General features: G+C 30.5%; 3 protein-coding genes across 3 annotated transcripts in view; all 3 read left to right on the top strand.

Annotated features, from left to right (window-relative positions):
• The window catches only part of Phum_PHUM155390 (class C metabotropic glutamate-like G-protein coupled receptor GPRgbb2, putative), a gene marked incomplete at both ends in the record, with an annotated part of 52133 nt that extends 36932 nt beyond the window's left edge, over positions 1-15201 (top strand). Inside the window, 14 exons of the mRNA XM_002424793.1 lie at positions 385-522; positions 2997-3164; positions 7557-7732; positions 7868-8054; positions 8124-8357; positions 9772-9832; positions 10025-10259; positions 11591-11831; positions 12153-12386; positions 12643-12867; positions 12964-13112; positions 13183-13313; positions 13381-14619; positions 14696-15201. Coding sequence (XP_002424838.1) covers positions 385-522; positions 2997-3164; positions 7557-7732; positions 7868-8054; positions 8124-8357; positions 9772-9832; positions 10025-10259; positions 11591-11831; positions 12153-12386; positions 12643-12867; positions 12964-13112; positions 13183-13313; positions 13381-14619; positions 14696-15201 — 3924 coding nt within the window. The remainder of the gene's footprint in view (positions 1-384; positions 523-2996; positions 3165-7556; positions 7733-7867; positions 8055-8123; positions 8358-9771; positions 9833-10024; positions 10260-11590; positions 11832-12152; positions 12387-12642; positions 12868-12963; positions 13113-13182; positions 13314-13380; positions 14620-14695) is intronic.
• Positions 15202-15695: 494 nt separating this feature from the next.
• Phum_PHUM155380 (Dephospho-CoA kinase, putative) lies at positions 15696-16634 on the top strand (the record flags this gene model as incomplete). The annotated part of the gene is made up of 4 exons (XM_002424792.1): positions 15696-15807; positions 15933-16136; positions 16260-16502; positions 16618-16634. 4 exons carry the CDS (start codon positions 15696-15698, stop codon positions 16632-16634), a joined length of 576 nt encoding a protein of 191 aa, XP_002424837.1.
• A 1175-nt stretch (positions 16635-17809) lies between these two features.
• On the top strand, positions 17810-20442 carry Phum_PHUM155370 (uncharacterized protein; the record flags this gene model as incomplete). The annotated part of the gene is made up of 7 exons (XM_002424791.1): positions 17810-18010; positions 18646-18877; positions 19004-19191; positions 19279-19539; positions 19624-19846; positions 19985-20163; positions 20263-20442. The coding sequence occupies 7 exons, from the start codon at positions 17810-17812 to the stop codon at positions 20440-20442; spliced, it is 1464 nt and encodes a 487-aa protein (XP_002424836.1).
• Between the last annotated feature and the right edge of the window lie 4517 nt (positions 20443-24959).

Raw genomic sequence — 24959 nt, 5'->3', positions numbered from 1 at the left:
ATCCATTAATAATAATAATAATAATAATAATAATAATAATAAATTGTTTGATCAAACGAGAGAGAAAGAGAGAGAGAGAAAATTTTCTTTCTTTCTCTCTTTCATTAATTACAAAAATGAGTAATTAAAAAACATTATTAAGAATATAAAACGAAAAAAAAAAAATTTTTTTTAAAAGGTACTCCCCCAATGGAAAATTATTATTATTATTACTATTATTATTATTATTATTGTTACTATTATTATCATTAAACGCGGAAAATTTCGGAATTTTTCCCCGAATCCTTAAAGTAATAAATCTTCGAACATTTCAGATGTCTGTTTAATTGTTATCATTATTATTATTATTATTATCATTATCATTATTATGTTTTCTTTTTCCAGTGCAATGCTGCCGTAGGTATGAAATCATTGTTCGACATGATACACGAAGGACCGCATAAATTAATGCTTTTCGGAGCCGCGTGCACTCAAGTAACGGATCCGATTGCCAAAGCTTCCAAACACTGGAGATTAACACAGGTAAAACCCTTTTTAAGTAGTATAAGTAAAGGGGGTAGGGAAGAGGAGGGAGGGGGAACATTATCAAATGAATGTTGAAATGCGTGATAAGAGAGAGAGAGAGAGAGAGAAACGTTTACGAGAAATTTTTCGACGCCGGAGAATTCGAAAGGTCTTCTTTGTTTTGGTTTCCTTTGGAAAAATTTTTTTTTTTTTTTGCCAAACATTTTCCAGTCGGATTCCAGCCAACAATAAACATTACGTAATTATTATTATTATCGTTTTTTAATTCGTTTCCGGTTTTGATAATTTTTTTTTATCAAACGGAAAAAAAAATTTTTCAGTTAATAATCATCATTATGATTTGTTTAAATTTCTTTAAATATCATCATCATCATCATCATCATCATCATTATTATTATTATTATGGTAAATAAAATTAAATGATAATAATAATAATAATAAAATCGATCAAAAGTTTTAGATATATAAATTATTATTATTAATATTAAACTTTGCGTGATGAATTTATTGTAGGTCGTTTTTTATTTTTTGTTGTTCGTTTGTTCCTTCGTTTGTTCGTTCGTTTGTTGGTTTGTTTATCAACAATAAAAAGTTTATCAATTTCTTGTATAAATTGTTCCTTTTCAAAAAAATTAATCCTTTTTGATATCGTTGATAAAACTTTTTGTCCTTTTAATTTTATAATTTTAAACGGGTTAATTTCACTCGAGTTTTTGTTTTTTTTTTATCGTCTTTCCGACAAATGTCAAGCATTAACTGGAAATTTGAAATGTAAACAGAGAGAGAGAGAGAGAGGGGGAGCAGAGAGTGCACAGCAGAGAGAAAAAGAGAGAGAAAGAGTGCAGAGTGCACAACACAGGGAGAAAGAGAGAGAGAGAGAGAGCAGAGAGGGCCAACAGAGGGAAAGGGGGAGCAGAGAGGGCATAACAGAGGGAGAGAGACAGAGAAAGGGGACAGAGAGGACACATTAAAGGAAGAAAAGAGAAAGAAAGAGAGAGAGAGAGAGAACAGAGAAGGAACAACAGAGAAAGAGAGAAAAAATAATGAAAAATTTGAAACCGAGAAAAGAAATTATTATTATTATTATTATTATTATTATTATTATTATTATTATTATTATTATTATTATCATTATTATTATTTTACTGGAATCGACAACGAAAGTTTTCATTTATTGATTTATTAACGTTTTTAGTTTTCCAGTTTTTTTTTTTTGGCAAACTTATAAAAAATTTATTTATTATTTAAAATGTCGGATTTCTTTCGTTTCAGTTAGAAAATATAAAAGAAATTTTTTTTTTTTTATTTATTTTCATTGAAAACTGAGTGAATTGTTTCTCTCTCTCTCTCTCTCTCTCAAAACGTGCGACCCGATTTGTGTAATAAAATGAATTTTTTTTTTTTTTTTCATTTTCCATTTTGAGAGGAAAAAAAAAAAAACATAAAATTTTTATACGAGTGATTTTTTTTTTTTTTTTGTCTCTAAAATTTAAATTTCCTAAAAATATTTTCAAAATGGCGCTACCCCACAAAAAATATCTACCTCTCTCTCTCTCTCCCCCTCTCTCTCTCTCTCCCCCTCTCTCTCTCTCTCTTTCTCTCCCTTTTCATTTTAATTACTTTAATTTGAAATTTGCATTTACAAAAAAAAAAAAAAAAAAACATAAAACAAGCAAACAAACAAACAAACAAACTTGGAATGAGAGATAAAATATTAAAAAAAAAAGGAAGAAAAAGGAAACGAAAAATCAACTTGGAGGCAAAGGGGGAGAAGGAGGAAGAAGGAGGAATAAGAGGGAGAAGGGGGGAGGGGGGGAGAAAAAGAAAATAATTAAGATATTAATTTTGATGAATGTGCATTTCTCGAACGGTGACAACAATGATGATGATTGTGATGGTGACGATGGTGACGATGATGATGATGATTAAATGAAAGAAAAAAAAATCTCACGAGTAAACTATTAATTAATAATTTTACTGATTTTTTTAAATAATCACATTAAAGGACGCCATGTTTGAATTAAAATAACTGAAATCCCGATGATGATAATGATGATGATGAAAAACTCATTCGATTCGCTTAAGTGAATCGCAATAAAAAAGAAAAAAATCAAAACCGTGAAAAAGAGAAAGAAAGAGAGAGACAGAGAGGGAAAAGGGAAAAAGAGTCAGAGAGAGAGAGAGAGAGAAAGAGTGAAAAAGAGAGAGAAAAATAAACTTAAGGTGATAATCATTTTTAAAAAAAAGGGTGATGAAGGTTCAAAAGGATGTGATGACGTCACATTACGAAAAATTTTGTTATCTTTTTACCTCAAACGAGAGAGAGAGAGAGAGAGAGAGAGAGAGAGAGAGAGAGAAAGATGATAACGTAAACGGCGTTTTTTTCGTCTCCGTGAATATAATAATAATAATAATAATGTTTTTTATCGTAGAGATTTTTTTTTTAATCTAATTTTTTTTTGTTTTTCCAGTTGTCCTACGCTGATACTCATCCAATGTTCACAAATGATAATTTTCCAAATTTTTTTCGAATCGTACCAAGCGAAAATGCTTTCAATCCTCCAAGACTGAAACTTCTTCAAGAGTTCAACTGGACTCGAGTCGGAACGATTTACCAAAACGAGCCCAGATACTCACTAGTAAGTATAAATTAATTCTTTTTTTTTAACTACAGGCAGCGTTGCTGTCGTCGTCGGATAAACGATTTATTTCGATCTATCGATCGTTCGATATATCGATCGATTTAAAAAATTTTTTTGTTATTTTTTTTCTCCTTTTATTTCGTTTTTTTATTTATTTATTTATACGTGTTTGTTTTTGTTTTTTTTTTTTTCCTTTTTTTCCTTTGAATGATTTTTTATAAATTTCCTTTGAAGGATTTCAGAGTAAGAGTAACTTGTTATTCGATTGATTTATTTAAATTTTAAATTCTTTTCCGGTTTTTTTTTTTTTCTTGAACTTTTAAATTTTTTTTTCCCTCGGTTAATGCCACGATTGATATTTTTTATTCCCTCTCGTGTCACGATTGTTTTCACTTTTTTTTTTTTTTTCTCGATAAAAACACATAATTCCTTTCTTTTTTTTTTTTTTTTTTGTTGTTGTTGTTGTTGTGGGGATAAAGTGAAAAATAAATTTTTTCCTTTTTTTAATTTTAATACTGGAGGATAAATAAAAATCCAGGGATCGCGGTTGCGTTTGACATTTTTAGGGAAGAGAGAGAGAGAGAGAAAAAAAAAGAAAAGCTGGAAAACTTATTGCTGTTGTTGGAAAAAAAAAAAAAAGATTTTCGTTTAGAAAAAAATTTTCGAGTCATTTAAATTTTTTCCTTTTTTTTCCTTTTCCTTTTTTTTCCTTTTTTAAAAAAAAATTTTTAATTTTGAGATTTAAAAAAAAAAAAAAAAACTTACGTACAAAATGGCCATTGTCGTTGCGGTTTTTTTCTCCGTTTTTCCTTTTTTTTTCCTTCTTTTTTTTCCCACCATTTTCTTCGTTATAAATTTCATAGTAGCCTCCAGGGAACTTTATAAAAAAAAGGGAAAAAAAAAGTTATTCAAAGGTATTAATGGATAAAATTAAAAAAAAAAAAAAATTTTTTAACTTTTACTTTTGCATAAATTTTTTTTTTTTTTAATAACTTTTTTTTTTTAAATTTAACTCGAAGAATGACTCGTGGAAAAAAAAAAAAAGTTTTTTTTTCCAGAACGTTCCATCCATCGATTTTTTTTTTTTTTCCGATTCATTTACTTTTCCTTTTTTTATTTTTTCGTCATTACAAAAAAACTTTATATTCTTATTTTAACCGTTATACAAACAAACGAAAATTACAAGAATAATAAAAAAAAAAGGAAAAAAAAAGATTTTCTAAGGATTTAAAACGAACGAACGAACGTGACGCGAACGGATTTAATTAAAAAAAAAAAAAATTTTTTTTTATTCCACGAGTTTTCTTGGAAAAAAAGAAAACGTTCCAGATAATTTTTTTGTGAATATTTCATGGACAAAACAAACGTTTGGAAAAAAAAATAATAATCGAATGTTTAATGGACGATTTTTATAATTTTCCAGTTTTTTTTTCTCTTTATTTTTACAAAAAAAATTCTTATTGTTGTTATCATCATTATTATTATTTTTTACAATTTCGAATATCCCACGGGAGTTTTTTTTTTTTAATTAAATAAATGTCGTAAGAGAAAAATGGGGGGAGAGGGGGGGAAAAAAACAAAACGTTTACCTCGCGACCTCAAGTTTGTTAACAATGTATAAAGGAGAATTTTTCTTTCTTTTTTTCATTTAATTTTATAAAATGATTAGGTTTTGTCATAATCGAAACGTTAACAAAATGTATCATTTTATATATTTTTTTTTTATTTTTACAAAATTTTTTATTTTTATTATTAAATGACGAGTTTTAATTATAATCTAAATAATTAAAATACGGGTCTTTTTACGTTTCGTTCGGTTTTTCTTTTTTAAATTAACAAAAAAAAAGATTTTTCTTCTGGTTTCTCGATTACGGTGTTGCCAATTTTTTTTTTTTGTAAATAAACAGAGAGAGAGAAAGAGAGGGATAAATAAGAGAAGAGTGAGAGTGAGAGAGAGAGAAAACAAAGTTTTTTTTTTTCAATTTTTAAAGTGTAGAGTCCAGTCGAATGGAGAGAGAAAAAAAAAAAAAGAAAAATTGTCAATCAAAACTTTTTTTTTTTTTTTTTTAATAAAAAAATGTAGAAAAAAAAAAAAAATTTGTAAAGATTTCCCGGGAGTTTTGTAGCGGTTCCCTAAGGTTAACCCTTTGTCATTGTCGTCGTCCTCGTCGTCTGCTGGTAACAACATTAAATGATCGGTTAGTTAAATTTAAGATTAAATTTCAAAGTGGAAAAGAGAAAAAAAAAATGTCGGATTTGAAATTTTTTTTTTTTCTCTTTTGTGGCGGGCATTGATGGAAAAAATAAATGAAACTTATTATTATTATTATTTTCCGAATAAAAGGTTTATATAAAAAAGTTTCCCTCCTCTCTCTCTCTCCCCCCCCCCGGATTCCAATAATGAATAACAAAAAAAAAAAAATTTTTTTATTTATTAAAAGTTTTAATAATAATAATAATAATAATAATAATAATAATACATTTATTATTATTATTATTATTATTTTGAACCGCCATTAGTGCCGCCATTCGTACGTGAATTCTTTCGAAACGAAAGAAGAAAAAAAAAAAGAATCTTTATTATAAACCAATATTATTGTTTTCAACGTTTCTTTTTTTTTTATTTAATTAAAAAAAATATATAATATTATTATTATTATTTTATTTTTATTCCGCCATATTGGATTTTCTTTTGTTTGCCCTCATATATTTTTTTTTCCCCCTCTTTCTTCACCGTTATTAACATCATCACCGTCATCGTCATGACCATCATCATCATCATTTTTATCGTTGTCGTCGTCGTTTTTTTTCTTTCATACGGTCTGTCGGCCATTTTTATTTTTTTTGTTTTCGTTTGTTTGTTTATTTGTGTTTCTCTCTTTCTCATTGCAAAGCCTCCGCGATTTTTCATTTTTGCTTATTTTTTTTTTGTCGCTCGTGTTTTTTTTTTTTTTTTTTTTTTTTTTTAAAAAAGTGATTAATTAAAAAAAATTTTTTTCATTTTTTTTTTTGTTTGCGTCTTTTGTCATTTTCAGAATTTTTTCCGAGCGAAATGAGAGTAAACAAAAAAAAAATGGCGGAGGGCTGGGAAAAGAGAAAGAGAGAGAGAGAGAGGCGGGGAAGTGGGAGGGAGGGAGAGGGAGAGGGAAGAGAATAAAGAAATTCAAAGCCTGTTTTTGTAATTTTTTTACTCTATGGAACGACTTAGAAAATTTTTTGAGTTTTTTCTTTTTGTTTTATTATTTTTAATTTTACGCCCGTTTCGAATTATTAATAATAATAATAATAATACTTTTTCCACGGGGAACAATTTTTTTTTGTTTTCCTCTTTCATTGTAAGAATCACACACGGACTACAAAAAAATTTTTTTTTTTTTATTTTTTTTTATTATTTATTTAAAATGAATATTTAATTTCCCAACCGATTTAAAAAAATCCCGTGCGTGCGTGCGTGCGTGCATGCGTGCATTTCTCTCGTATGTGTGTAATATTATTATCATTACGTTCTTTTACATTTTTAACAACGTGAAAATTTACTCAACATTTTCCCGCGGGAACATGTTATATATTTATATATAGAATTTTTTTTTTTTGAATTTAACCGGGAAAAAAAATTTTTTTTTTGTTTCTTCTACTTTTCGTCAACGAAAATTTAAAAAAAAAAAAAAATCAATTTAACTCATTTCCGCTTTTTCAAAAGTTGTCTCGACTGATTTCGAATTGTTTCCTTCCTCTTCCCCTTTTCCCCTCCCTTCCTTCCTCTCTCTCTCTCTCTATGATATTTTAGTTGTGTTGAAATAGTCTTTAAAAAAAAAAAACAAAAACGTCGTGGCACGAACTCATCCCCTTTTCTCTTTTCACCTTCCGGTTTACAATTAATATTATCATTATTATTATTATCACATCGATTGTGTTTTTTAAATTTTACCCGCCTTTTTTTTTTTCATAAGTTTCTTCCTCTTTCTATTCGAACCCCGTGAACTAATTTTCACGTTATCAAATTTTATCTTTTGTGTGTGTGTGTGCGCGTGTGTTATTTAATTCGTTTTCGTGCGTAATTTTTGTCCTTTTTCTATTTTCCCACCCCTCCTCTCTTCCCCAACCCAATCTCCACCCCCCTCACTCAAAGGTTTCCATTGTTTTTATTGTATTTAAAACAAAATAATAATAATCGTTACCGTCATCGCGACCGCCATCATTCTTAATCTCGTTCATTTAAAAAACAAAAACAATGATGATGATAATAATAATAATAATGATAATTAAACTTTACCGTAAGAATTTAATATCTAATTTAACGGTTGAAAAAATTTTTCCCTTTTCCAATTATTATAAACCTTTTTTTTTTTGTTTCGAATCGTTTATTATTATTATTATTGTTATTTTCAGGCACACAACCGCCTTGTAGCCGATTTAGATATTTTAGGTTTTCAAGTCGTTGAGACTCAAAGTTTTGCCAACGAAGTTTCATCGGCATTGAGCAAATTGAAAGAAAAAGACGTGAGAATCATTTTAGGTAATTTTAACGAATCATGGGCGAGAGAAATTTTTTGCGAAGCATACAAGTACGTACCTTATTCAACGATGATGATGATAATAATAATAATGAATACAATTAAAACGGAATTACCTTTTTTTTTATGTCTTCTGCTTCTGCTTCTTCTCTCCATACTCCACCGCCTTGTTTGTTTTGGGTGAAGGTTCGGAATGTACGGTAGAAAATATCAATGGTTGATTATGGGGACTTACAGCAATGATTGGTGGTTGACGTCATCATACAAATCCGAAAATTGTTCTATGGAAGAATTAAGTGAAGCATTAGAAGGTTGCATATTGACTGATTTACTGCCTTTAAGTACCAACGGAGAGATAACAATCTCAGGGAGTGTAAGTCATCATTTTTATCCATATGTTAAAAACGATTTATCTTCTGCCACGTTTTATTTTATGCAACAGACAGCAGAAGAATACAGACTGGAATATGATAATCTACGTGGCGATCATTATTCGAGATTTCACGGTTACACTTACGATGGTATATGGACAATGGCATTAGCAATACAACACGTTGCTCTACGAATACGTCACTATAGGAAAAATGACACGATGAAAAATTTCAAATATCGCGATCAATTATGGGAACAATTGTTTTTACAAGCATTGAAAAATACGAGTTTCGAAGGAGTGACGGTGAGTTAACAACTAATGCCACGTTTTTTTTTTTTTAAAATAAATTTATCGGAAATTTTCCTATCTTAAATTAATTATTATTATTATTTTTTTTTTTTTGTAATTAACGTAAAATGCTAAAAAAAATAAGAATAAGACGAAGGAGAAAAAATTAATAATATTAAAAAAAAAATTGTTATCAATTAAAATGGAATTAAAATGGCTGAACAAAAAAAAATAAAACAATTTTATGCAAATTAATCATTTTAATTTGCTTTTTAAGTAAAAAAAAATAATAATTTTTTCCGTTAAAATTTTTTTTCTTTTTTTAATTATTATTATTATTATTATTATTATTATTATTATTATTATTTTAAACCTTTTTTAGCAGAAGTTCACCCCCCTATCGACTCGTTTCTTCCACCGTGATTTTCAACCTTAAAAATCGTTGCCAACCTCGTAAAAAAAAATATATGGGGAAAAAAAATTTTTTTTGTTTATTTATCGGTTGGCAAACCTGATAATTTTTTTTTTTTTAAGTTGGCAATAATATGTAAAACTTAAATGATTTTTTTTCAAAAATTAAAAATTTTCCATTTAATTTTAAATTAAAAGTTTTTTGGGGAAAAGTTTCCGGAAGAGGAAATCGAGAGAGAGAAAAAAAAAAAAAGAAAATTTGGCAAAAAGTTTCTCGCGTGGAAAGGGAGGAAGTGGGGGAGAGGCGAGGGGGGAAAGGGAAAAGATAAAAAACTAAAAATTTAAAAGTTATTATTTGTAACTTTTGTAATATCCCGTAAATAAAAAAAAAAACTTTTAATTGATATTTTATTTAACTAAAATAAAAACAAAAAAATTAAAGAGAAATAATAATAATCATAATAATAATAATAATAATAGTCATAATCATAATGATGGTGATGATGATGATGATGGTAAATTATTTTAAAGTACTCCCTTCCCAAAAAAAAAAAAAAAAAAAAACAATAAATAAATAATTTTTTTTTGTTTTTCACGCGATAAAATGCCTTAATAAAGTTTCGAAACAAAGTTTGTTGTTTTTTTTTTGTTTGTTGGTTGTTCTTTTCTTTTTTTTTTTTTAAAAAATTGAAGTGAAAAATATTTTTAAAAAAAAAGTTGGCGATAAAAATTTAAATTTTATTATTATTATTATAATATATAAAAATAGATTTTGAAAAATATTTTTTTTTTTTTTAAATAAAAGAATTTAATTAGAATTTGATAAAACGCACCTGAGACCGACACCCCCTCACCCTCACCCTCCCGCAAAAAAAAAATCTCAGGTATACATATATATATGAGCAGGGGATTTTGTCATCACGCACGTCATTTTCACGCATTTTCTCGCATTTAACGCAATTTTTTCATTATTATTATTTTTTTTTTGTTTTTCAACATGCGTGCCCTCTATACGCAGGGTCCCGTAAGATTTTACGACAACGAAAGAAAAGCCAGCATTATGCTCAAACAATTTCAAGGTGAGTTGTTTTTAACCTTTGACCTTTCAACCTTACGGCAAGGTTGAAATGTAAAAAAAAAACCCCACTAAAACCATATTATCATTATGTTTTTTCTTTTGCCACGATGATGATGATGATGATGATGATGATGATGATGATGAATGGAACTATGAAATTTTATATATTTTTTTTTTTTTTCATCGATCGCAGGTGGACAAGAAGTTAAAATCGGAGAATTTAATGGCGTGACCGAAAGTTTGGACCTGAGCCGGGGTCACGTGATCAGGTGGCTTGGAAAATATCCCCCGAAAGACCGAACGCTTCAAATATTCGAACACAATCAAGTTAATTTAACCGTTTATATACTTTTGGCTTGCACCGCCAGCTTGGGAATAATAATGACCATTGTTTTTTTAACGATCAATATTATGTTTCGAAACCAAAGGTAAAGTTTTTTTTATCTCTCTCTCTCTCTCTCTCTCTCTCTCTCTCTCTCACTATCTCTCTCTTTGTCCCTTGCGCCCTATCTATCCCTTCCTTTTCCCAATCTCTATTTTCCCTCTCACCCTCACTTTCTCTTTCCCCTCCCACCACTCATTCTATTCGAAATTTAATTTTTTAATAATAATAATAATAATGATAATGTTGACGGTAATGATTGTTATTATTATTATTATTATTATCACTTGATTATAATATCGCATGAGTTGATCGTATTATATCGTCTGCTACACGTTAACGTGAAAAAACATTTTTATCAGTGTAAATTTTATTTATTTAATTTCGGTTGACCTTAACCCATTAAAGTTTTGTTTTTTGTTTGTTTGTTTGTTTGCTGTTGTTGTTGTTTTTTGTTGTTGTTGTATATTGTCAGGGACCACGTTTGAAAAGAATTTTCTTTTTTATTTTTAACTTTATTCGATCGAAACAAATTAATTTATTACCCTTTTCCTGCTTTTTCGGCAAAAAAAATGAATGAATGAATAATAATAATAATGATGATGATGATAACTGTAAGAAAAATGAATTTTAATTAAATTTTGAAAAATTTTTAAAAATTTGTTGGGGGGCTTGTGTGCTGAACGGGGAAAAGGGGAGGATGGAGCGTACCGAGAGGGGGAAGGGGGGATCGTAACGAGGAGGTGAAAATTATCAACGTCAATTTTAAAGAGAGAGAGAGAGAGAGAGAGAGAAAATTTTTATAGTTTTTGTTTTTTACTTACGTTGTAACGTTTTTTGGTCGAACGTGTGGAAGCAGATGAAAAAAGAAAAAATTCGTTTTAACTTTTTTTACATATGCAATTTAAAATATGTTACAAGGGGAAAGAGGAAAAGGATAAAGAAAATAAAAAAATAAAGAAAATGAGGAATTTTAAAAAGAGAGAGAGAGAAAAAGAAAATTTTAAAGGATGACCATTAAACCCTTTTTTATCCTTTTTTTTTTTTTTTTTTTTTTTGGAAAAAAGAAAAGTAGTAAAGTAGAATCAGGGTGACAACAACAACAACAACAAAAAAAAAAACTCTTTCCTTTTTTCCTTTTTCCTTTTTTTTCTTTGCACGTTTTCCAGTTTTTAAAATGAAAAAAGTTTTTTTTTTTTTTAATCTGATTTTACTCCCATTTTCCAAATAAAAATTGCTTAAAGACATTTTTTTTTTTCTTCTTTTTAAAAATTTCCCTTTTTAACTTTTTTTTTTTTATTTGCCTTTTTCCCTCTCGACGACCGTATTAATAATAATAATAATATATACGTGATTATTTTTTCCGTTTCTTTTCAGATATATAAAAATGTCTTCGCCATATTTAAACAATTTAATTATAATAGGATGCATGCTCACCTACAGCAGCGTCATTTTTTTAGGTTTGGATTCTCAATTGACAAGCGTCGAAGCTTTTCCATATGTTTGCACTGCAAGAGCTTGGCTTCTTATGAGTGGTTTTTCATTAGCATTCGGTTCGATGTTTAGTAAAACATGGAGAGTTCATTCCATATTTACTGACGTCAAACTTAACAAAAAGGTACATTCTTTTTATTACCAAAACGGAAACCAAAACGGAAAATTTTTAAATAACGTAAAATATTTACCTCTCCCACGGGAGAGTCCCGAAATCCCCTCATAATAATTTATTTTAAAAGCAGACGAAAAAAAATAAAAAGAGTGGAAATTCTTTTTCCCGTTGATTTATTTCCGGTACGATTTCGGCATTTTTTTTTTTTTTTAATTACTTTGACGGTTTGACCTTTTGCAGCTACGATGATGATGATACCGTTTGCAGAAAACCTGAAATAATAATAATTAAGAAAAGTTTAAAAAAAATTTTTTTTTGTCGTGTCAATAGGTAATAAAAGATTATCAGCTTTTCATGGTCGTCGGAGTTTTGGTGGGAATCGATTTGGTAATAATGACAACGTGGCAAGTCACTGATCCATTTTATAGAGAAACTAAACAAATGAATCCGTATCCGGATCCGACAAATGACGACATACTCATAATACCTGAAAATGAATATTGCCAAAGTGAAAGAATGACCATATTTGTTGGTTCGATATATGCGTACAAGGGTCTTCTTATGGTACGTTTCTTTGTTTGTTTGTCTGTCTGTCGTTTGTTAATTCGTATGTGTTCGCGTTCGCAAAAATAAAAAAATTTTTTTTTTTTTTTTAATGGTGATAAGAAGATTTTATCAATTGTTTTGTTTTATTTCGTTGATAAAATTTGATAAAGAAGAGCGTGAAATAAATTTTTTTTTTTGATTGTGGTTGTCGTTGTCGTTGTTGTGGGAAAAACAACAGCGGCCATTTTTTTAATTGTATATTTTTTATTTAAAGATTTTCGGAGCTTTTCTCGCTTGGGAAACTCGACACGTATCGATACCAGCATTAAACGATTCGAAATACGTCGGAATGTCCGTTTATAACGTTGTCATCATGTGCGTCATGGGCGCCGCAATTAGTTTTGTTTTATCCGACAAACAAGATGCTTCGTTCATAATAATATCAGTTTTCATTATATTTTGCACAACGGCAACCCTGTGTTTAGTGTTTGTACCTAAAGTTAGTCAATATTTTATCTGACGTCATCACCTGTTATTTTTTAATTATGACGTCATTAATGTAATTTTTTTTTTGTTTGTATTGCGTCATCGATAGTTGGTCGAATTGAGAAGAAATCCTCAAGGGGTCATCGATAAGAAGACTCGTGCTACTCTTAGACCAATAACAAAAACCAGAAGAGATTCGATAGCGAGCGAATTAGAAGATAAAATAAAAGATGCCAAATTACAACATTCTAAATACAGGTAAGCGAAACATGTTAAAAAATTTTTTAGGGAAACGACGTATGAAAATTTTGGTTTTATGTTTTTCTAGAAAACAATTGTTGGATACCGAGAGTGAATTACAAGTACTCGTGAGAAGGTTAGGAAGTGACGTTTCGGGACTTCAGGATTCTGATAGTGGTACTCTCGATAGACTCACCGTACCTTTGCTTAAAAAAGAAGGTAAAAAAAGATTTCACTTAAGAAAATTTTGTTGTTTGCATGTCGTTATAATAAGGTTTCGTTTTAGCTCCTTCCGGAACGGAAACGACTGAAATAAGTTCACTATGTTCGTTGAATTCATCACAAGAAGAAGATTGTTTCAATATGGGAGATACAACAAAACCCGGTCAACAAACGCCGTGTCCTCGTAAGAAAACATCCTTTGTTAAAAAATCATCCGAGGGAGATGTTAAACAAGATTCTATATTGAGAAAAGAACAAAGAACTCGTTTCGCTGATGAAAATTTACCACCAAGTAAAAACGTTTCTTTCGGATTACCAGATCAAAAATCAACGCAAAAATTCCAACAATCACAAATAACGCAATCGAGATCTCAAGGACCGACCGTAGGACAAACAATACAACAACATCAACCTCAACAAGTTCAAAAAATAAAACCTGGGGAAACGAAAACAAAATCCGAACAAAATTTAGAAAAATTAGGTATCACACAAATTCATCCGAAACCGCGACAAGATTACGAAAATCGTCAGTATCAACAACCACAACAACAACAACAACAACACCACGTTCAACAAGGACAAATTTCATCACATCCGGAAATGGAATCCCTGGGTAAATCCTCTCATTCATTAATTTACGACGATTTGCAAGAGAAAAAAATACAGGAAGTGACGACGCATTTAACGTCTCAACTTCTTAAAAAACACGATCAGCAATATTCAAGCGAAAACATACGTAGGAGATCGAGTGTTAAAAGTGCTAATTTAAATGAAAATTTCGTGACGTGTCAGCAACAGCAACAACTCAAACACAGACGCACAAGCGTTCCTAATTGGAGCACGGTCAAAACAAACGCGTCGGAAAAAAAAAACAATACGAAAAACAATGTAGAAAGGAAGAAAATATTCGTGGACGAAAAAAGTCAAAGGTCGCAAGAGAGAAGGTCAAGTTATAAGAAACGCGGTGATTATGTTGAATTCACCGGATCCGACCCTGACGTTAACTGGTCCGATTACGAAAGTGTTGCGGATTCCAAATCCAAAAATAATAATGCTGGATGCATTAACGGTTCATATCAAAATTACGGTTATCAAAAAAGTCAAGAAAGACTCGGTAGCAGCTCGGGTGTCATCAAATACATTGAAAAAGAAGAATATTGGGTGACGCAACCGGATATATCCTTCAGGAGAGGATCAGGATCACAAAAGGGTCGAATTTCTCCATATTTGCTCAAAGATCATGTCAATAATCAATCTTCCCCTAGTGTACCCGCAAGTGTGGTTGATTCTGCACAAGCTCAAGGTGACAACTTCAACCTCTTTTCTTTGTTTTTGGTATCTACGATCATCCTTCGAGTTGATTTTTGTTTTTTTTTTAGACGTTCCGTGCATTCATCGTTCCGATTCCGAACGGGGATATAGAGGTCCCTGTCACGGATCGACGACTCAAGGAAGTCCCGGCGTTCATTCTCAGGCATCTTCCAGAGGTCTTTCGCAAGCGTCTCCCACATCTTCGATAAAAGGTTCGAGCAGAACGTGTTGCGAACATTCTAACAAATCACAAAAACATTCATTTAACACGAATTTAACACACGTATTGAGCACTCCGGATGTCGCCGCAATTCCGCCCTATTACGATTCGAAAACATTTGACATATACGCCACCGAAAAAAGGAGTAAAAGTCAAAAAAATAAAGGCGGTATGGGTGGTAGCGGTGGTCATTTGTGCACCGCCGTGTCAGAAGGAGAACTTTTAGATTTATCAATTTTACCCATTTTTCAAAAATTGTTAACCGAACGACATAAATCGCGTACGGAATATGGAGCATCCATTGCTTCTTGTCCTAATATTTCAATTAAATGCGACATTGTCGAATATTTGTAGTATTTTTTTCTTAGTTAATAATTAATTAATTATTTTAAATTAATAAATTAATTTCAAAATCAAACAACAAAAATCAAGTTTTAAAATAATAAATTGTTTTAAAAAAAAAAAAAAAAAAAACAAATTTTTTAACATGTTAGAGTGTGATATGACTATTAAATATAAAAAAAAAAAAATTAATTTGAAATTTTCTCTCCTTTTCTTTTTTTTTTAAGATTTTCTCCCCTTTCTTTTCTTTTCCCTTTCGAAAATAACGAAATTTACATTCCTCATCAAATTTAAATAAAAAAGAAAAAGAAATTTTTTTTTAATAATAAATTTTAACTTACCCAAAGTCTAAAACGAAAAAGCGGTAAATTTGTCGTATTTTGTCGCCATTTTGATAAATGACAGTTGGCGACACTAATTCCCCAAGATCGGTGAGGTTGGCACTCACTCCAGCTATTCTTCTTACCTAGTATAAATTAAAATATATTCTTTAATTAATAAAGACAATGTTTTTTGTGGGTTTAACGGGGGGCATAGCATCGGGAAAATCAACGGTAACTAAATTATTTATCGATAATAACGTTCCCGTTATCGATGCAGATACGATAGCTAGGCAAGGTAAAAAAATAAAAATCGATAAACTAATTTTAATGTATATTTTTTACATTAACCTATATTTTTTTTTTGTCACTTTGGAATGATTATTCAAAAAATAAATAAAAACTGTTGAAAATTGTTTTTAGTTGTTGAACCTGGGAAAAAAGCTTGGAAAAAATTAAAAAAAGAATTTGGTGAAGATATTTTTTTTAAAGATGGAACATTAAATAGAGCTCTATTGGGAAAAATAATATTTGAAAATGTCGAAAAAAGGAAAAAATTAAATTACATAACACATCCAGAAATAATTAAACAAATGATTATATCAGCTGTCAAATTAGGATTTCAAGGTTTTTATATAAATCCATTTTTAATCCATAATTATTATCATTATTATAATTGTTTTTCTTTGAAAATCGAAACAAGAAAAAAAAAGGAAAATTAATTTTCTTACTTGTTCAAATTTATTTTAGGTCATCCTTTTGTTGTGTTAGACATTCCATTATTGTTCGAAACAGGAGAATTAGTACAATTAATGCATAAGATAATTGTAGTGTCTTGTACCGAAAAGTTACAAATAGAAAGACTTTGCATGAGAAATAATTTAACAGAAGAGGAAGCCAAATTAAGGATTTCGTCTCAAATGTCACTCGATGAAAAATGTCAAAGAGCCGATTATGTCATTGACAATTCTTCTTCGTTTGAAGAAACTATAAGTCAAGTAAATAAAATAATTGTAGATTTAAAAAATTTAAAATTTCATTATAAAATTAGAATAATAATAGCATTTGTTTTTTTGATATTACTTTTTGGTATTTATTATTTGTTTAGCATTTCGAGATAAATAAGAGATTTAATAGATATGTGATTTATTAATCTTTACCATCTTTTATTTAATAATTTTTCGAAGCTGTGATAAAAAATTATTTAATGTGTTTCATATGTAATTATTGAAATTTTGTTAAAATTTATTTTTTTTAGTTTTTACCTGAACAATAAGTATTTATTTCATTTTGAGAAGTTATTCGATGAATTTATATATTTTCATTTGAAAAATTTATATAAGTAACAAAATATTCTACCAAATCGATTTTTTTTGTAATGATACCAAAAATTATTTATTTATTAATTTATACTATTTTCAAAAGTGTAAAATTGTTTTATTTAAATCACTTCAATGCAATATAATTACCATAGTTTCATTTTATCGAGTAAGTAGGTATTGTCCCAAAAACAATTTATAAGTTAATTACCGTAGTATGAAATAGTTATTATTGTATTAACATAATATATTATTAATTATTGATCGTGTTAAATGTGATAAATTCAATGAAAACTAACCTAAATTTTATTACACATAATATTTGTTACTGTAATTTTTTAAAATTCCTACATTTTTCCTGTTTTTAAAATCAAATTGAAAATGTAATTTTAATAAACAAAGTTTTGTCTTACATGCAATGCAATATGCAAATAAAGTTAATTAAGAAATTTTTACAAAAATTGTGAAACCTTTTATGATGATTTAATAATCATAAAAATAATAATTAATCTTCTAATCTCTTATTTGTAAAATTTAATAAAAAAAAATATTGTCAAATATAAAATTCGATATTATTATTATTAGATGAAAATTTATAAAAACAATTTTAGTAATATTATAAAATTAATTACCAATTAGACCAGTGACAAATGTTATTAAATTTCAATAGAACAATTAATCAATAAAATTAAACAAAAATTGTTTTTTGTATTTGTTGAAAATAATTCAAAAGAATTAAACCGTTTTTAACGGTTTTTTTTGCTGTTATTTATTCCTTTTAACGTGATTGGAACGTACGAAAGAAAAAAAGTCTTAAGTTGGCAGTTCTGCAAAAAACCAAGCCAAGCAGTTCGCCAGTTTATAGCATTTTTTTGTATTTGTATTCGTTATAAACCTTTAAAAATAAATATAAGGAATTATTATTTTATACAATAATTGTTTGTTTATCGTTGGTAATTAGACTTAAAAATTTAGTTAAAAATGTCTTCGAAACGTAAATCCGATGTTACAGTAGATAAATCAAAGAAGAAAGTTAAAAAAGACGAAAGCGACGGTGATGAATTTGACGATGAAAATGATTCTATGAGCGACGCGTCCAATAACGGGGCTGATGACCCGGAAGATAAATCATCCGATGCGGTACAGGAATTTTTGCCAGGAAGCGAAGCCTCGGAAAAACTGGTAAATATTTTATTAAATAAACAAATATTTAATTATGTTTTTATTCAAAAATAAAAAATACAATTATAATGAAAATACGCCGCTCTTTTCAATGACACACATTTCTTGGAAATATGACAGATGGTCGAATTATGTTTCTTATTATTTCTTTTCACATGAAATATTTATTAAAATCAATTACAAAGCATTATTTTTTACTTTTTTTAAAATATATATATATGAAAATAAAAATAATAATAAAAAACGTTATAGAGAAATGAATAATTTGTTGTTGTTGTTGTTTTTATTCATTATTTTTATTTAATAACAAACAAGTTTTCAAATTGATATTTGAATTGTTTTCTCTTTCAACTGATTTGTTTATGAGAAAAAAAAATAGTTTTTAAAAGTTTTACTAATTTCAACCTTTATGTCAACCATATGTCATCATTTTTTAAAATTTTTAATTTTGCCTAATTAAATGTTTTATTATTAAAAATAATTTTTTAATGAGGTCATTGTTAGTTTACATTTATAATTGCGCCTAATATAAATAACAATTGTAGAGAAAGAAAAATTGACATAATATCGATTGAAATGAAAAGAAATTTACATGACTAATTATTAATAATAATAATAATCCAAAAATTTTACAGAAAGAAAAATTAAGTGGTAATGTCGGAGTTCTCCTCATTTGTGGTGGTGTCAATTGGGATTTAGCAGGGAGAAAAGTTCCTCCGAAAAGTGTTAAAAATGCTTGTTTAACTCCAATTAATTTATATATTCCACATCGAATGGTACCTGAATTCAGAGTAAGACTTGTAGCGACAGGTTGTAACTCTGCTCACAGTGTAATCATAACTGAAGAGGGCAAAGCCATGACATTTGGTAGAAACGATAAAGGTTTTTTTTTTTTTTTTATTATTATTTTCTTAAACAAATTAATTTATTTAAAAATATTTTTCTTCGAGTTATTAAATAGTAAAAATATATTAATAAAAAATAACATTTTAGGTCAATTGGGAGTGGGTGATACAAAAACTAGAGATTTACCAACATTAGTCGAATCATTAAAAGAATACATAATTGTCGGTGCAGCGACAGGAAGAAGTCACACATTATTTTTAACAGAAAGGGGTACAGTTTTCTCCGTTGGTGATAATAAAAATGGTCAACTCGGAATAGGAAGCAGTACAATTCAGGTTCATTTTTTTTTTCATAGGATAAGAAACGCCCCCTTCCCCTCCCTCCCCAAAAAATTAATATTAAATGTGTGTTATTTTATATAGACTTTAGAAACTCCGAGAATGATTAAGTACAAAGGGCCTCCAATAGTTAAAGTTGATTGCGGTGCCGAATTCAGTATGATATTAGACGTGAGAGGATCTCTTCATTCGTTTGGTTTACCTGAATACGGTCAATTAGGTCACAATACAGACGGCCAATATTTCGTTAATAGTAACAAATTATCATTTCACTGTGTGCTTGCCCCAAAAAAAATTGGAATGTTTATCGAAAAGGGTAAAGATAATCATCCGGTACCCGTAAAGGTAAACTTTTCTTCTTTTTCCCGCCCCCCCCTCCCCTCCCCTTTTTTTTTGTCTTATTTATAATATTTTTGTTTTGTTTTGCAGGTGGATGAAATATTAGATTTTTCGTGTGGGCAAAATCACACGGTGGCAATAGACGGTCGTAAAAGATTATTTTCGTGGGGATTTGGCGGTTACGGACGATTAGGTCATGCCGAACCCAAAGACGAATTCGTTCCAAGATTAATTAAATTTTTCGATTCACAATCGAGAGGCGTGAAAAGCGTTTATTGTGGTTCAAGTTACACATTGGCCATAAATGACTACGGTAATGTTTGTGAATGTATATTTGGGGGGGTAGTGCGGACGTGGTAGTAAGCGCGGGTCGGATGGTTTAATTTTATATAAAAATGGCGAAGAGAGTAATACGGTGAATAATATTGTTATTGTACGATTTCTCTCTCAGGTGCCGTTTATTTGTTCGGTCAAACGAAAAGAACGGGGGAAGCAAACATGTATCCGAAACCACTTCAGGATTTATCGGGTTGGAACGTTCGAAGCGTGGGTTGTTCCGTTACTTCCATCGTCGTAGCAGCCGACGAAAGTGTTATTGCATGGGGTCCAAGTCCGACTCACGGAGAATTAGTAAGATTATTATTATTATTATTTATCTCTTAGCCATGAATGTACATTTTCGGGAAAACAAAAAGAAAATAATAATAATAATTTATTATTTGTCATCAGGGAATCGGTGAGCTTCGGCGTAGTTCGACCGTACCCGTCGAAGTTAAAACTCTCGATGGGATTCATATAAATCAGGTAGCCTGCGGGATAGCACACACACTTTTTATTGCCAGGGATTCGACGGAAGCGGAAAAGGAAAAAATCAACAAATTATACGAGTTTCAACCTGGTGAAGCGTAAAAGTTTTTTTTAAAAAAGGAAAAAGAAATTTTTTTTTTTTTTTTTTTAATTGATAAAGGACGACGAATTTTGATTTTTTTTTTTTACTACTACTACTATTATTATTATTATTATTTTTTTGTATTTTGATATACTCTCTTTTTGTCTCTCTCTCTCTCTCTTTCTCTCGTACGCTCTTTTATACTTTTTATATTCGGACGCAGCAGTGATATTCCATTTTTTTTTTTTTGTATTAATATTTTAATTATTTTATTACTATTATTATTATTATTATTGATTATTGTTATTATCATTATCATTAATTGACGGTTGATTGATTGATTATTCTCAGGCGAATTTTTTTTTTTTTATCATTTTTCGTGTTCATTACTTATACGTATGATTATCCTTTTTTTTTTGCGCCCAAACGCAATGATGATGATGATGATGATGATAATGATGATAATTAAACATTGTATACGATAGGAAAAGTAAAAGAAATTTTATATATATAAAATGTAAAAAAAAAAAAAAAAAAATGAAATAATTTGCCAAGAGAGCGAGACTTGAGAATTGATCGAATGAAATTTTTTTTTTTTTTAATGTTTTTTCTCTCTCTCTCTCTCTCTCTTTCTCTCATTTATTTTTATTTTCGAAAAATTAAATTTTTTTTAAAAATTATTTTGTATCGTGTAGAAGTCTAAATAGGACTAGAAAGAGAGAGAAAGAAAGAAAGAAAGAAGGAGAGAGAGCGATGGGAAAGAAAAAAGAAACTTGTGTGAATTATATTTTCTCTCTCTCTCTCTCTCTCTCTCTCTCTAAAAAAAAGATGAATGAATGTATTAAGTTTTGCTCATGTATTACAAAAAAGAAAAAAAAAGACAAAATAAAGGCTAGCTCCCTTTCTCTAAAAGGAGAGATGGGCAGGGTGGGGAGGGGGAAAACAATAATTAATTATAATGATGTTAAAAATGTAAAAGACAGAAGGAGGGTTGGTGGAAGGATGGGTGGAGGAGCGAGTGAGAAGGGTCGGGGAGTTTTTAATTTTGACATTTATACATTCATGCATACATAAATACATAGGTACATAGGTACATAAGTGCATATACATACACGACGAGTACATGGATAAATAAATTATTTTTATTTTTATTATTATCCGCCGAGTTTTTTTTTGTAATTATTATATATGTAAGTTATTATTTTTAAGTGATTTTACTACTATTATTATTATTATTATCATCATCGATCATTAAGCTCTCGTATTAAAATAATAATAATAATAGTTAGTAATAATAAACTGATTCTTCCACATTTTATATATATATATATTTGTATACATATTTTTTTTAATTATTAGTATTAGGAATTTTTTCTTTAGTATTATTATCATCATCATCATCATTATTATTATTATTATTTTTACTGTAGATATAGAGAAAGTAATAAAAAAGAAAAGAAAAAATAAATAAATTCCAAGTGTAATTATTAATGAATGGTTAGGGCTTCCTTTTGAGGGGTGTAAAGGGAAGGGAAGAGGGAGAGGGAGGAAGAAGAAAGAAGGGTGGGAGAAAATGTCTCGAATGACGTAAGAACGATTGATTGATTGATTGATCGATCGATGGATTGGAAGAATGATTTTATTTTGATTTTTTTTCTTTTTATACACGTTGTGTAAGAGATTACTTTCCTCGCTTCCTCCCCCTCTACCATACCCTACTCCCTCTTCCCTTTCGTTTCCCTTCCCCCGCTCCCCTCTTCCCCTTCCCCTCTCCCACCGGGATTAGTAAGAATAGAGTGATTTTGATATTGTTTGGGATTTTTACGGGTCGATTAAATAGAATTCATTATGATTATTATTTTTTTCAGTATTTTATTATTATCATTATCATTATCATTATTTTTTGATAATAGATTAAATATAATCATGACGTCACATTTTTTTTGTCTTTTTATCCTGTACGACGAATGTGTTTTTTGCAATCATAAAAATTAAATTTTTTTTGTAAAGAAACATTATTATTATATTTATATATATATATATATATATTAACAAACGAGTTTTTTTTTTTGGGGGGGGGGTTTGTTTGTTTTTTAGTAAGAGTGGAAGAAGAAAATCGTCACTTACGACAAACAAACAAACAAACAGACGAAGGGAAAATTATTTTTTTACACACACATATATATACATAATTAATAAAATGACGGTTAAAACTTTTCCTCTCTCTCTCTCTCTCTTATTTTCCCTTTTTTATTATTATTATTATTATTATCATTGTATTATTTCGTTGCATGATTTACTTAATTAATGTCTTTTTTTTTTAGACTGAATTTTATTAATAAATAAATAATTTTTTTTTTCTAATTTGTATAATTTTTTAAATTTTTTTATTCAATTGTATTAATATTTTAAAAAAATAAAAAAAAAATAAATAAATAATTTATTGACTTTTGTCTTTTTTTTTCATTATCAATCATCATTTTTCAAAAAGTGTGGGACTCGACACTTTTCTTTCAGGGTTCATCATCCTGCTCCGGGAAAACGGGGATGCGAGTGGAAGGACGGCGTGGAGATCTTCTTGCGTGGGATGGTCCGGCTCTTTTCGCGGGGGATCGACTCGCCTCCGGAAACTTGTCATTCTCGGGAGGTGGTTCGCGTGCTTGAGGTGCGTGCGATTCATTCCAACGGCAGAAAGAAGATGCGAACAAAGATGAAGATCGGGACGACGACGTCGGAGTCCGCACCGGTCGGATTCTCGCACTTCGGATTGCAAGAGTCAATAGGAAGGCGGCAGGGACGAAACGCGGACGGACTGCGGGGGATGCGTGGCAAACGTGGAGGTGAGAACACGCGGCGGCGGCGGGCGCGAACCCGTCGTCGTCGGGCGAACACACACACTTCTTTTCTTTCTTTGAGAGTCGGCGACCTCGGTCGATTCCTCTTCTGTCCCCCTTTCTATTCCCCACACCGATAGGGAGGATGCGATCAAATAATAATTCTTCACTTTAATCTTTTTACCTCTTTTCAGGTGACGTGGTAAGTCTCAATCCCAAGCCCCGATCGCATCATCAGGAGACAGGCGTTTCCCGTCCAATACCCCACGGCTAGGGACCGGAGGACACTTCCGAAAGAAGGTGCGGAACGTCCCGGGAGGTGCGTTCTCATCTTCGAGGAGGAGACGGAACGGAGATCAGGGCGGACCTGCCCAAAAACGATCATGTGGAACGGCTAACGTTCTGACCTACCGGAGAGGGGAGACCGAAATGTAGGTTATACTCCCACGAGCGTCTTCCCCCCCTTTCCATACAGGTCACGCTCTACCGACTTGTCCAGAAGTTTTAGTGGGTAGGGGTCCCCGTTTAGGCTTTCTTTTGGTTTCAAACCGATCCCCACACTCCCTCTGTAGCAGGAGGGGTTGTGCGTAACTCTTGCATTTCTCCTGGATCATCAAAAAAAAAAAAAAAAAAAAAAAGGCATTTCGCAATAACCTCCCCGCTTGGTAGCAGGAAGAGTGTGGGAATCAGCCGAAGCCACTACCCAACTTAAACTCCTGTATGTGCTTCATTGCGCTTTTTCCCCGGGAAGGAGGGGCAGTCGTAGGAGTATGACCCGCATTCCAGCCTCAGCTCGCGAGGGGGGGAGCGGATCCCTCACCGGCATAGCCGTTGCAGAGATACATTAATACAATAACCATATCAACCGGCCGTTTTATTCAAGCGAACGCGTTTTGTACGACATTCTTGGGGGTAGAAACGTTCAATGTGTCAAACCTCATTCGTCAGACATAAGACCGATAAGGTTTTCACCGAGCGCTTATTACCTATTGACCGGAAGATACGATAACAAACTCGTCTTGACGGATTTACAAGGTTTTCATTATTATTATTATTATTAACGTCGTGACAATAATGATGAATGATGACGTTATTAATCGGTTTGTTTTTTGTTTCCAGGGGATTTGACGTTGCCGCTTCCACCAGTGTCGTCGCCGCTCATCACCAAGACAAAGTTATTTCCGGAAGATGGCATCCGACAGAATTTTCATTTTTGAGCACGAGCGCCGACAGGACGTGCACTCTGTGGGCTTTACCCTCACCATTTGAAACCACCGTAAAACACCGAGCGTTAGGATTTCGCGAATATGAAATAATGTTTTCTCTCTCTCTCTCTCTCTCTCTCTCCTCACGTGAGCTCTCTTAAATTTGTAAATATTATTATTATCATCATTCTCGGGCTGTTGTACTCACCGTCATAGTATTTCCAGAACTTGAAAGTAAGTTTAAAAAGAAAAGAGCATCGTAATATCATAATCACCATTTCAGTCAGAAATTTCTAGAATTAATTTTCTTATTATCGGAAAAGTCTCATCGCCACTTACCGAACGAACGCTTTTAGTGCTTTTCGGCAGTAAAATATAAATGAGAGGCGAAGAATTGGGGGAAATCGTTAGCTAGAGCATGAAAAAGAGAAAAAGGTCGGCAAAAACGTGAACGTGTCCGTATTTATATACATAAATATATAAATTTTTTCGTTAGGT

The sequence above is a fragment of the Pediculus humanus genome, genomic scaffold, assembly GCF_000006295.1.
Source record: "Pediculus humanus corporis 1103172107500 genomic scaffold, whole genome shotgun sequence".
Lineage (NCBI taxonomy): Eukaryota > Metazoa > Arthropoda > Insecta > Psocodea > Pediculidae > Pediculus > Pediculus humanus.
This window is presented reverse-complemented; position numbering and strand designations above follow the sequence as displayed.